At 40.2% G+C, this 13481-nt stretch overlaps 1 protein-coding gene across 2 annotated transcripts in view; it reads right to left on the bottom strand.

Moving 5' to 3' along the window:
- The window catches only part of CRYBG1 (crystallin beta-gamma domain containing 1), a 193423-nt gene that overhangs the window by 2464 nt on the left and 177478 nt on the right, over positions 1–13481 (bottom strand). For both annotated transcript variants that reach the window (XM_090279715.1, XM_090279716.1), the window contains 6 exons: positions 12743–12855; positions 11097–11226; positions 6612–6751; positions 5200–5323; positions 4589–4747; positions 2882–3044 (listed from right to left, as the gene is read on the bottom strand). In XM_090279715.1, coding sequence (XP_090135841.1) covers positions 2882–3044; positions 4589–4747; positions 5200–5323; positions 6612–6751; positions 11097–11226; positions 12743–12855 — 829 coding nt within the window. The remainder of the gene's footprint in view (positions 1–2881; positions 3045–4588; positions 4748–5199; positions 5324–6611; positions 6752–11096; positions 11227–12742; positions 12856–13481) is intronic.

Here is a 13481-nt window from a genome sequence, read left to right as displayed (position 1 = left end):
CCATCAAAATAAAAATCTGTTCATCTGGATTCAGGGTAAGTGTGACTGGTATTGAAATCATATTGCAGCCTCAAGCTAAGAAGAATTAAACTTCCTTATTTTCTTTCTACAGAGTATCCAAAAGCTCTGATAACTAACACCATAGATCTTGGTAGGTGGGGAAGGAAATCATCTCTTATCTAGTATTCTTCCTGTACGGATTTGGCCCATCATCATCGATAATCTAGAGCTCTACACAGCTAGGTGTAGGACAGAATACAAGGGCAATGTGCCTTGGGCCTTTTATGTGTAAGTCTGCAGTGGAAGAAGAAAAGTTACTACCACCTGTAAATCCCACTGTGTTCATCGAGACCCACACACTACACAGAAATTTCAGGAAGTGTTATCTTAATTATCTTAAGGTCACTGTCTTCTTTCTCATTCTTCAAGATTATAGTACATATTTTAATTTACTTATTGTGTAGATTACAACATAATTCTAATTAGAATCATGAAGACTAGAAAGTTCTTGAGAGATAATCTGATTCACTCTTCTGCCTTTGGGAGAAATTAAAATTATCCTCGACAGACATCTGAATAAATCATCTTCCACTGTTGTCATGACGCATACAGCCTGGAATAATAGGTGAATGTCTGCCAGAACAACTCACTACCCAAACACCAGGAGATAGGTTGAATAATTATGGCAACATTACTAGCTAATAAATGGTCTCGCCATTTGAAAATCATAGTTTGCTATTAAGTGCACCAAAGAGAGAGATTTGTGTGTACTTCCTCTGCACAGCATGTGGGACATGTGGTCCTACTTGCTTGTGTCCACAAGATGGCACCATTCTCACATCCCAAGACACATTTAAATCCAGTTTAACAAGCCATTGAATGACTAATGCAGCTCCATACTAGCTATATTGAGAATTCACAAACATGGGGCATTATCTTTACTCAGGAGGCATCTGACTAATTTCCATGCACTTTAGGAAGGGACTTCGGAACTTAAAGCCCTAAGGAGAAGCCTCCTAGAGTTCCACACTACTTGTCAGAGTCAAAATGAGAAGCCAGGTGTCCCTTCTCCTTGGCAGCTGTCAATGTAGCAAGTGGGAAAAAGCGCTATATGCCTGGCATTTCTAGAAGGAAGCTCTCTGAAACCAAGGTAATATCCCCCCGCCCCCCCACTTTGAGCCTTCCACATAGTGGGTACCTGATAAATACATGTTGAAAGAACCAAAGAAGAAATGCTCTAAGAAATTAGTTCACAAGGATTACAATGACCTGAACCCCAGACAGAAGGAGCTGATTGCATTTGTAAGAAATGTGAATCCATGTTTTCAAAAAATCCACATTTCCAATTTAGTCACATTTCTTTGGCTTATCTGGAGGTCTTCAAGCTATCTTATATAGGCAGAGGAGCTCTATTTCAACAATTTGATGAAAATAAGAATAAAAGGTTTGGTTCAATGATTCTTAGCCAGTTTGATCATCTATTTGGAGGCTGTCTACAAATGACGAATCTTGTACCCAATGTAATGTGAAGGTGGTATATCTATATTTTCCAACTGTTATGTTTGTTTTCTTATACCTTGGCATTTCACAGCCGGTTATATATTGCTTGGTTTGTGCTCCCTAAGTGAAGTGCTCTCCCTTTGCCTCACGAATAGTTTGCCTCTGAGCTCCTTCCAAACTTCTCAGGTTCTTTGTGAATTCTTATCCCATCATTCAGTGGGCTGGCCACTCGAGCTCCCTGGAGGTCACCCAGAGTGACGCCCACTCCTGCTCCCCATGCAGTCACCAAAGCCCCTGATGAAAATGTTCAGGCTTGTTCCCTGTTATCCAGGAAAGATATTTTAAAACCAGTTGCAACTGTTTCTTTACCCCTATATAAATTTTCAGTGACAGCTTTGGCCAAGAGCCCTGATTAAAATTAAGCCAACTTTCTAACAGCTTTTAAAAATGAAGAATGTGATACAGTAAGGCTGCATTATAACCATTTAACTAAATTTATAAACATAATCATGTTGGCTTTTCTCATAGGAAATAGAAAGTCTCCATTAATAACTTACAGCAAAATTACCCATATGACATGAATAAAACACACTTCTTCATTTGCTTGTCAGTAACAACAACAATTCACTGAATTCCCAGGTCTATGTTAGAAAGTTTTGCTTTGTTTTATATTGTTTTTAAATTATCAGTGGTTCTCCTAGTGGTAAGGGGAACTTGTTAGAAATTCAGATTCTCAGGCTCCACCCCAGACCTACTGTATTAGAAACTGTGAGGGTGGGGCCTAGCAATCTGTATTTTCATAAGTCCCCTAAGTGATTCTGATGCAGATAGCTTGGGAAATATAAAGTTTGGGGAAATTTATTTGTTCTTCTCAAGCATCACCGGTTGGCTCTGGATTTTCACTGAGCACATGACCAGCTGGATTCCTCTCAGCTGTGCTGTTAAATTCCTTGGAGATCTCAGATCTTTTCAATGAAAGGTCACATGCATGGACACGAGAATCATCAACTATGCTAAGTGAGATCACAGCCTTTTAATGTGTGGCTTTAGGTGCTCACTGTTACAATAAAACAAGAGATTTGAAGACCTGTGTCCAGATTTCATCCCAACATTTATGACCAAATGGATTAACCCTCTGAACCTCATTTTGGGGGCTGTAGAGTGGGACAGGAAGGTGGGGCAGGAAGGGATAACACAGGCCTCTTAATGTTGCCATGAGGATCACGTGAGAATGCAAAGTGTTTAGCACAGTGGCTGGCACGCAGTAGGGGATCTCCTACTACTCGTATTTACAATAGTACGCTCATGATTTTCAGAAGCAAAAACTAGGTTTTTAGTTAAATAAAGACACAACCAAGAAAATAAACGAGATGATCCTTACCTTTGATATCTAAAACTAAATTTGGCTTCAACCTGCTGTAGATCCTGCCGTCCGACTTCATGCTCCAGAACTGACTGTCGGCATTCTGGTCGAGTGCCAGGCCCAGCTTTGAGCCGGCCGTGACCAGGCTCCCCACGATCGTCAGGCAGCAGTCCTCTGCGATCTGCTCAGCGCAAAAGGCACGACGCTCAAGTATTGCTGTCATCAGTTCCCTGCTAAACTAATTTTTAAATTCATCCTAGAGCCTAGCTTCATTGACCTGACAGCTTTTAGCCAGGGTAACCAGATCAAACAACAAATACTTATGGCCTTTAGCTCTGATGACATGAGTGATGGAAAGTTCTCTATTGCTGTCCATTGTTAGAGACTTCTGCCTTTTGTGAGACTCTGTCTTATCAGTAAGAGAAGCCTGAGAACATCCCAACTATCTGTCATGACACTTTTCCCTCCCAGAAATGACTGTTCTCTAAGGCTGGGTCTGCCGTTCAGTCTTCCCTGAAAAAACCACCTCTACTCGGCCTGACCCTTCTAGAATATGGCTGCATCTCTAATTGTGAAGGCTGTTGCAGCACTAAAGTGGCTAAAAGGACATTTTGTCATTTTAAAACTTGAAATTCCATTTATAAATTTCTCTCATCTCTCCTTCATAAGAAATGTCAAATTTTCTTAAAAGGTTTGCTATCCAACTTAAAGAACATACAAATGCAGTAGAGTGTTTTCATGCAAAAATGTTATAGGTCCTCTGAAGTGAATCTACCATTTATATATAAACAATGTTCATGTGGCACTGACATTTATTGCTAAAAAAAATGCTTTTGAAAAGTGTATCATTCTACATCGAGATAAAAGGAATGTGATAATCTAGGCTACTTTTTCTCATTGACCTATTGAATTCAAAGTTATTAAAAAAGTCACTGAAATATTTGTTAGAAATAATTGATGAGAGGCTCCATTTTCTTGAATTGTTTAAGATACTTCAAAGGTGGAAATTGGCTTTTTTATGCTTCTCTGTTACAGCTCTTATTATTTTTTCTATGCAAGTCTAAACAGCACTGCTGCTTACTGGAAGGATGACGCTCCCTCAGGCACAACAAACCTAATTAACAACAAGCCTTGCACAAGGCTCTGTGCCTTCTGCTGACTCATGGGACACCAAGTTTAGGAATAAAATCTGGAGCAAATAGTCAAGCCCATAAAATCAGGATGTTAAAAAGAGTGTCTACAATAAAAGCATGAGGTCCTCATAAAATCTGACTACATTCAGCCCTTACATGTGTGTATGGCAGGAGGGACGAGAGGGGGAGATGGGGCATTTCCCATTTACAAGGTGTGGCAATTAGGAAGTGGACTGTGTCTTACACAGGGTGGCACCTCTTCACCCTTCATTCTAGTCTGAGGTGTCCAAATGGAAGCCAGCCAAAGGTGACTTGTGTTGATAATGTTGGGGCTTATAGTAAATTTCTACACCTAGTAGAAATTACTATATAATTTTCTATTACTATATAAAAATTAAGTATAGATATAAATACTCTATCTTGGATCAGTGTTAGATTTAGCTCTCATTTTTGTTTGTAGACTGGTTCTATAAGAGCTAAGAAGTACTTTTCTGAAAAACCTATTTTATTTCTGAAAATGCTCCAGGAATTGTGAAGTAGTATTACCTTGAAAGAGGCTGTCATAGACCTTTGTCTAATCCTAAAAGCTCACCCTGCATTTGATGCATCCTTCTTGATAAATCCAAATCTGATCTTCAGCACCAACATCCTCCATGACCTGTATTCTCAGAAGCTTCAGATCCTCTAAGTTACCATTGGTTGACATAAATAACCCTGTTGCTTTGTTTCGAAGTCTGAAGTAAATTCGTTTCTAGAAGACAAAAACCCCAGCAATGATCCTATGTAAGTTGTACTGTTAGAAGCACTGAACAGGCATCAATAGCAGGGGCAGAATCCAAGGTGAGGTTGGATTAGTGACAATTACTATATTGAAGAGTCCCAGAGGCTTTAGGATTGTCTCGAGGAGGTTTTGATTAAATGTCAAACAAGTGCCTCGGGGCAAGGAGCCTGCCTGTGGACAATCCAGCGCTTGGGTCACACCACATTTTGATTCAGGTGTCATAGCATTTCTGAAAACAGTCACAACCTCCTAGCACCAGGAACAGCCCAAATTCAGAAATGGCAGGGTGGTGAAGGGAGAGGCAAATTTCAAACTTAAAATTGAAACTTAAAACTTGAATTACATTTACCACCCCTCCCCCACCAAAAAAAAAAAAAAAATCAGAGAACTGTCTGTTCGAAGCACGGAGAAGAAAAAAATACCTGATTAAAAGGTCGTAGAGAACCTATTTGGCGACAGCCACTAAATTCATACCAATTAGGTACTTCTGCTGGTGACAATAGGAACTGCCGACCCCTGTAACTGGCATATTCATAAGTAACCCATCTGTAAAAAAAAGTAGATAATCACAAGTAAGCAGCGATATCCATTTGACAATGAGCCTCAGTTATATTTTTAGAATGTTTCCAATTTTTAGACTGAGCTTTATACTTTAAATATACATGCGGTGGGGGGGGGCAACTACCTTTTTTTCTAAAACACTTAAAGCACCCATTTCTTGACAAATAGCAAATTCTTGGTGCATATTTATGCCAAAAAGATCCATCCTTGAAGAGAAATAGGTAAATTTTTTCCTGCACTAAGACAATGAAATAGAGGTGATAATTTTAGTGCGACAGCCCAGTATTCCTGGGAGCTTTTCACAGTTGTAAAGATGGATCCTTTATTTAAATAGTGAATATTTGTAAAGTTCTTAGTGTGTGGCATATAGTAAGTACTATTAAATAAAAATAAATAACTCAAATGTTTGTTTAAAATGAGAGTAATCATCCTCAATCCAGAAAACTGCTAAAGATACTTCAGGTCTCCCAGAGGTGCCACTGCCGGCACCGGAGGGAGTGTGAATCTAGCACACAAGGGCGGGCAGGCCCCCCTGCAGCCTTCCTCCAGCTGCTGTGTTACGGCAAGGAAGGATGTTCTTAATCCTGGAAGTCTAAAATTAATTAAAACCCGCTGAAAATAATCACCAGTAATTCTAGCACCCAAGAAATTGTTTTCTAAACAGCTATGGTCCCCTCCAACATTTGATGTACACAGTAGACTATACCTATTTTTTTAAGTGAAAGAAAAATACTTTCTTAAAAACATTTATTACATTGATAGTCCTTATTCATTTTTACATCTTACTTAGTTTCACAATTATTCAAAGTTGAGAAAAATCTTCCGGTATTGACCTTCAGTCATTGTGCACAGAGAGCATCTGCTAGTCACTCCTGCTTGAAGGAAAATCCAAACCCTTACTCAAAATCAAAGGACTTGGTCTTTCAAAGGGAAAAGAAAAATGAGCTCTGTCTTACTTGCTAAAAAAAGTGCTCAATAAATTGACAGAGCACTGCTCTGCAAATCCTTTTCCTAGGAACTTGGCGAGGTGTTAAAGACACAGTGCTTACCTTAAGTAAATTGAAAATCTGGAGGAAGACATGAAGGACGTTTCACACATGGCTTTTCCAATGAGAAACGTATACTATGAAGGTGCCTAATTATTAACCCTTACAGAAAATAGGGGGTCATATGTCACTTTGTTTAGGTAATGTAGGAGAGATAGAAATATGATCAAACTTAATTCTTAAAATCAACTCTTTTAATGAGTAAACAAGTAGGTAAAATCACTTACATGCCACCCATCACCTGAACAGAGCGGATCTGCGTGTTGAATCCTAGGGATTGGAGATTAACTGTTTCTGCAGTAAGCTCAATCTTTTTTCCTTTGAAGTCTTCTCTTTCAAAAAGAATAATGGTTGGTTCAGAAAATTCCTGTTTAGGAACAAAAATAATGTTCTGTTACTCATCTTTGATAGTATTGTAATTTGAACTTATGCAAAAATCATCTTGGTACAAGGACAGAGCACGAGATCTGGCCAGGCAGGCCTGGCCTGTCATAAACTCCCTTTCCCAGGAGGTCTAGGTGTTTGCACAGTCCAAAGCTAAAGGTAAGAAGGAAGGAGGAGCAGGAAGTTTTCCTGTTGCATAGAAAGGCAGGTAAATGTAAGTAGTGTTATAAAGGGTTGGGGGTATCCCAGGCACAAAGGAATGGGTATATATACCTGGAATACCAACATATCTAATGAATTTATTTTCAGCCCTGCCATTTTCTGTTGGGATAAGGAGCGGCTAGGACTGGAAAGCTATGGACATAAATGGTAAAGGTCAGAGGGCTATTGCAGTCTTTGAAGTCTAGTTTTGTTTTAATTGTCGATAGACAGTGATTCTGTACACTCATACTCCCAAACTTTCCTGTAGGAATATTGTTAGGAGGAGAGAAAAATACAGGGTGCTCAATCTGTCATTTATTTTCAAATTATAGACCCTTATGACCCTAGGCTAAGTACTAATAATAATAATCCTAAAATCATAAGTGATACATCAAAAATTCCCTACCTGCTTAGAGTTTTATGGTAAGGGTGTGGGGCTTACTGCTTCATTTATATGCATGTGCCCTGAACTGTAGACTCTGTTGACCAGTAAATAGAACAGATTAATGTATAGAGGTGGGTTGTGTGGTATCTGTAAGCTAACACATCATTCCCTGTTTCACTACTACTATTTTCACATCTCAAGAAAGGTCAACATTTGAACAGGCAGGAAAGGATGAGATAAAGTCAACTCATATATGTTCTTTCTGCCTTTAAAATCAACAAGAATAAACCTTAAAATCAACTATGTATGTTTAAAGCTTTTTATGAGAGATCAGCTACCAAAAACTATTTCCAAAACTACACACTCAGGCTGACATCTGAATATTATCTTGCAGTTTTGTTCTAGTGAATATTACTTTGACTACATCAAAATTAAAGATTTCTGTCCCAAAAGGGACACTATAATCTGTATTAGCACATATGTGATAAACTGAGAGAAGTCATTTGATTGCAAATCTCTAAAACAACAGAGTACCAAATTTTAAAACTATAAGGAATTTCTGCAAATCAGTAACAACAAAAGATACGAAAAACTATAAAGAGCTGAGCAAAGGACATCAAAAGGCAACTCACTGAACAGAAAACTCAAATGACTAATTAAGTATATGAGATACCAACCTCTCTAATAGTGAAACACAAACTAACAATGAGACAATACTTTCTACCCAATTCCTTCAAAAGTTAGAAAGTCAGAATTCTCAGTAATGGCAATGAGGTGGAAAACAAACTTTCATGCACTGCCAGCAAGAATCTGAAGTGGCAGAGTTTGGCAGAACTCAGTGAAGCTGCACATTCATGCACATAACCCAGCAAATCCACTCTTTAATATATATACCCAAGAGACTCCCACACAGGTCCATAGGGACACATAAATGAAAATTAAGTAAAATGTGGTGAAGGGATACTTGCACAAGTTAGATATAAACGAGACATAGATACAGCATAATGGACTGCTCTTAAAGTTTTTTAATAGACTTCCGGACAAGATGGAGGCGTAGACAGACACGCTACATCTCCCTCCAAAACTAAGAAGGAATACAACCACCTCAAAACTAGAAACAACCAGAAGTTCCAAAAAATCAAACTGCATGGAAGTCCAGCAAACAAAGATATAAAGAAGAAATATCCAGACAGGTAGGAGAGGTGGAGCCGGGGTGGAGAGGACGTGGTGTGGTGGCGGCATCAGTGGCGGCAGCAGCAGGCCAGCAGAAAGTGCAGTCACACATTTTAAAAAGTCAGGAGAAACACCTGGGGAGCATTCCCAGCTCCTGACCAGACCATGCAGCTCATGGTCCCAGCACCAGGGAAAATCAAGCCTCATTGCTTCTGACTGTGCAGACCAGTGGGGGTTGGCATGGAGGCAGAAAATGCCAGTCTCTCAGCAGAGTCTGCTTATTTAAAGGGCCCCCATGGTCCTAGAATGTCTGCAGACCCACCCACTCTGGGAACGACGGCCAAGGCAGCAGCTAGAGGGGCACCAGTCCCATAGGGAAGTGGGAGAAATGCCTGGAAAAGGGGCGAGTACTGGGCAGGCGGCATTGTTCCCTCTGGGACCCCTCCCCCATATACAGCGCCACAACATGGTAAGATGGGTCACCCTGTACTGATGAATCCCTAAGGCTCCACCCCTTACCGCATAACAGGAGCAACAGATCTACCTGGGACGCAGAGGCAAACAAACACAGGAGCCTGTCAGGATGAGGAGACAGAGAAGTATGGCCCAAAAGGGGGAACGGATCAAGGTTCCATGGGAGAACTAAGCAATGAGGAGATAGCCAACCTAACAGATGAGGAGATAGACAACCTAACAGATGCAGAATTCAAAACACTGGTGATAAGGGTGCTCACAGGCTTGACAGATATGCTTGAGTATGGCAAACGCATAAGAGAAGAAGTGAAGGCTATGGTAAGTGAAACAAAGGAAAATCCACACAAAACCAATGGTGAAGGGAAGGAAACCAGGGTTCAAATCAATGAGTTGGGACATAAGGAAGAAAAAAACAGTCCACCAGTGCAGAATGAGGAAGCAAGAATTGAAAAAAATGAAGAAAACTTCCCAAATTTTGTAAAAGAAATGGACATACAGGTCTGGGAAGCACAGAGGGTCCCAGATGAGCTGGACCCAGAGGGGACCGCGCCAGGATGCATCATGACTGAGATGCCAAAGGTGAAAGATAAAGAGAGAGTCCTGGGGGCAGCAAGAGAGAGGCAGAGAGTTTCCTAAAGGGTTGTGCCTATAGGACTATCAGCTGATTTCTCAGAGGACACTTTGCAGGCAGGAAGGTACTGGCAAGCAGTATTCAATGTGATGAAAGACAACCTGCAACCAGGATTACTCTATCCAGCAAAGCTATCACTTGGAATGGAAGGGCAAATGAAGTGCTTCCCAGACAAGGTGAAGCTAAAGGAGCTCACCATCACCAAGCCATTATTATATGAAATGTCAAAGGAACTTATTTAAGAAAAAGAAGATCAAAACTGTGAACACTAAAATGACAACAAACTCACAACTATCAACAACTGAATCTAAAAAATAAAAACTAAATCCAACTAAGCAAACCAGAATAGGAACAGAGTCATAGGTATGGGGATCATTTGGAGGGTTATCAGCTGGGAGTAGGGAGGGGGAGAAATGGGGATATGGTGCAGGGATTAAGAAGCATAATCGATTGGTACAAAATAGAAAGGAGGAAGTTAAGAATAATATAGGAAAGGATGAAGCCAAAGAACTTATGTGCACGACCCGTGGACATGAAGTAAGTGGGGTGGGATTGCTGGAGGGAAGGGGGATACTGGGCGGAGGGGAGCAAAGGGGAAAAAAAATTGGAACTATTGTAACAATATATCAATAAAATATACTTAAAAAAAAAGATAGTCACAGGGATGTAAAGTACAATATAGAGAACATAGACAATAATATTGTAAGAACAATGGGTGATGCCAGGTGGATGCTCGAATTATTGAGGGAAATCATTTAATAAATTATATAGTTGTCTAACCACAAATTCTTTTTGAAATATATTGATATATGTTTATAATGCAATGAAAATTATAGCATAATACTGTACATAAATCAAAAGCCTATATACAGATTTTTTGAAAACATATTTTATAAGGATATGCAAGCTGTATCTCACACACATTAGAACTGGTGTCTATAAAGTGGAGAGGAATGGAAATAGGGATCGGTATGAAATGGGCCTTGAACTAACGCCATGATGGTTGTGTGCCATGACTGAGTCAAAACCACCTGAAGCCCTGGCTGATGTGGCTCAGTTGGTTGGAGCATCGTCCCTCACACCAAAAGGTTGAAGGTTCGATTCCTGGTCAGGGCACATACCTAGGTTGTGGGTTCAGTCCCTGTTCAGGGTGCATATGGGAGGCAATGGATGTTTCTCTCTCTCCCTCTCCCTCTCTCTAGAATCAATAAATATATCCTTGGGCGAGGATTATTAAAAAACTGCACTTGAAGCCTAAGAAAACAGCAAACAAAAACAATTTATATATATGTCAAAGATCTAAAAAGAGACCAAAAAGTCACAGGACAGGAAGTTCTACTGAAACTGCTTTATCTGCTTTTGACCTTTAGCCCAAGTAGGTCCACCTGCTGGTTTCTTTCTCTGACCATCAGCCTGAACCATACATACATATCTGCAATGCTACATTCACACGGACATACTTACAACATCTATAAAACGAAGACACTTCACAGTTGTTCCAGGCAAGCATCCCATTGCAGAGAGACACGGATAGTGGCCTTCTTCCAACACATACTGGTTACCAGAGAAATTTTCTCCATCATATGCAACCCAGCTACAGTAGGAAAAACCACATACACGTGTATAATACGCAACTTGAGTATTTCTATTCAAGAAGTCTGATTTTTAGAGGTTCCCTTCTATAAAGTAAACACAATACTGTGGCTAACAGTGTTCTTTCTTCAAAAATATCTGAACATATTTTCTGCATTCAATCTTGTAGCAAACAATTATTTGTAAGTCAGTTGTTAGCTTTGCATTTGGGAAGTAAAACTATCTCTCCATGAAATGATTTATGCTTTTACATCTCCACCTTCCATCATTCCTTGCTCCTCTCATGGGCACCGCATCCTCTCGGCCAGTCAGGTGTTATCAAGCCCCGGAGTCCTCTCTGAGTAATCCTTCAACCCTCACAGCTAGTCTGTCTCCTGCGTCTACTGATTTCCTCCCAAAATTGCTCTCACATTCCTTTATGCTCCAACACCTCTGCACTGAGTCAGAAGTCAAAACACCGCTGTGACTTAAGTCACATAGCTTCTCAAGGGCTTCAGTACTATTGAAAAAATGTTGACTGACTATGCCTGCCTAGAAGAGGTTTTTTTTTTTTTTTTTTTTTTGGTCCCAAAAATGCTTATCAAGGACTGATTGTGCATCAGATATTTTTTCATTTGTGGGTTTAGAACAGAGGCCAAAACAAAGTCCCTGCTCTCTTGAAGTTTACACTCTAAGTGAGCTGAGACACAATAAAAGAACAAAAATCTCCTATGTATGGTGGCAGTAAATGAAGCAGGGTAGGTGATAAAGAGGAACCTGGACAGAGGTGGACGTGTGTGCTAATAAACAGTGAAGCTTGACTGGAACTTGGCATTGGAACGCAAAGCTCTTGCTCTTCGTACTTTGTGATGCTAAGTGATACGGCGGTGCAGTTTAGACCATAAAGCACTGTATGAATAATGGCGCTACTACTGTGACTATCATCAGACGGAATTCCTCATCACCTCTGGCACAGGTGGCTCCCAGGGTTTCCTGACCAAGTTTTCCCTGACGTTGGGCTTTCTCTTCTCGAACCTTTTGTAAAACCACTGTTTTCAGCCTGGCACTTTGAGCTCCTTGCCTTTCCCCATCATGTTTCCTATGGCATCCATCTAAACTCATATGCTCAGGGGGCGCCTTCACAACCTGATCCCACCTTCCCAAACTTGCTCCCCTCCCCCAGCTAGAGAGGGTGGAGTGTTCGCTGATCAGAACACACACCAACTCCACTTCAGCCAGTGCTCGCCTACCGTGCAGAAGGTCTATCCCACGCCTCTCTACTGAAAAAAATCTACCCTGGGACGTGCCTCAGAGATTACTCAGAGTCCCTTTATGGATGATGGGATAGGCCTCGAGAGTAGCGATCCTGGTCCAAATCCCATAAGATGATCTTTAACTTCTCCAACCCACACTGATTGCCTTGTCTGATGTCTAGCACTCAGAGGCTTCAAAGTACATTTTAGTACTTCCAGAGTCTTGTATTATTTGGTAGTTTCATATACTACCAAGCACCTAAAGGTATCATCATACTTGCTTACCTGCCTCCCAAAACTCTGCAAGACTTGGTAGAAAATGAATCATCAATTTGACTTGTTGTTTCTTCAAAACTTTGACTCTGACCTTGAAACTGTGGTTCCGAAAACAAGTGAATCTTTGAAAAAATAAACAGAAATACATAAAATTATTTTGTAAACACATTAATGCAATCAGTATTTGAAATGATGACCCAAACACAACCAGCTAACTATTATTACAGTAAACTAACATAAATTTTATAAATCCTTAAATTTTCTACTTCTACATTAATGATCAGTTAGAAATATTTTGGTTACACCACTCATGATTATTTAATTTAATTCAGAGATGTCGAAGGACACTCCAGCAGTAGAGGTGGCTTTCTATAGAGCAGCCTGTTCTAACAAGCTGTAAGGCATTTTAAAGCTTTTTATTGTGGCCAATGTAATGGTTCATCAGTTTTAACATTTACAAAAAACTATATTTTGGAAACAGTATAGTCCCCTCCCCCCCATAGAAGCTACTTGCTGACTTATTAGAATCTTGTGTATGCCAGTAAAAGGAGGCGACAGTGGTGTTGGTGCCTCTGTAATTATGCCTGTCTGACCACTTCCATTAAAAAGCCTAAATCACAGAAGTAGCACTTCAGTTGATGTAGACGGTCAGCATTCAAAGGCTTGAGTGAGAGACCATATAAAATATTGGTCCAATGCAGGTACAGCAAATATGAAAATTCATTTTACTGTTTATCATAATAACTGT

Source organism: Furipterus horrens, unplaced genomic scaffold (assembly GCF_987537825.1).
Source record: "Furipterus horrens unplaced genomic scaffold, mFurHor1.1.pri manual_scaffold_6, whole genome shotgun sequence".
Classification (NCBI taxonomy): Eukaryota; Metazoa; Chordata; class Mammalia; order Chiroptera; family Furipteridae; genus Furipterus; species Furipterus horrens.
Note: the sequence above shows the minus strand (reverse complement) of the source record. Positions and strands in the feature narration are given on the sequence as shown.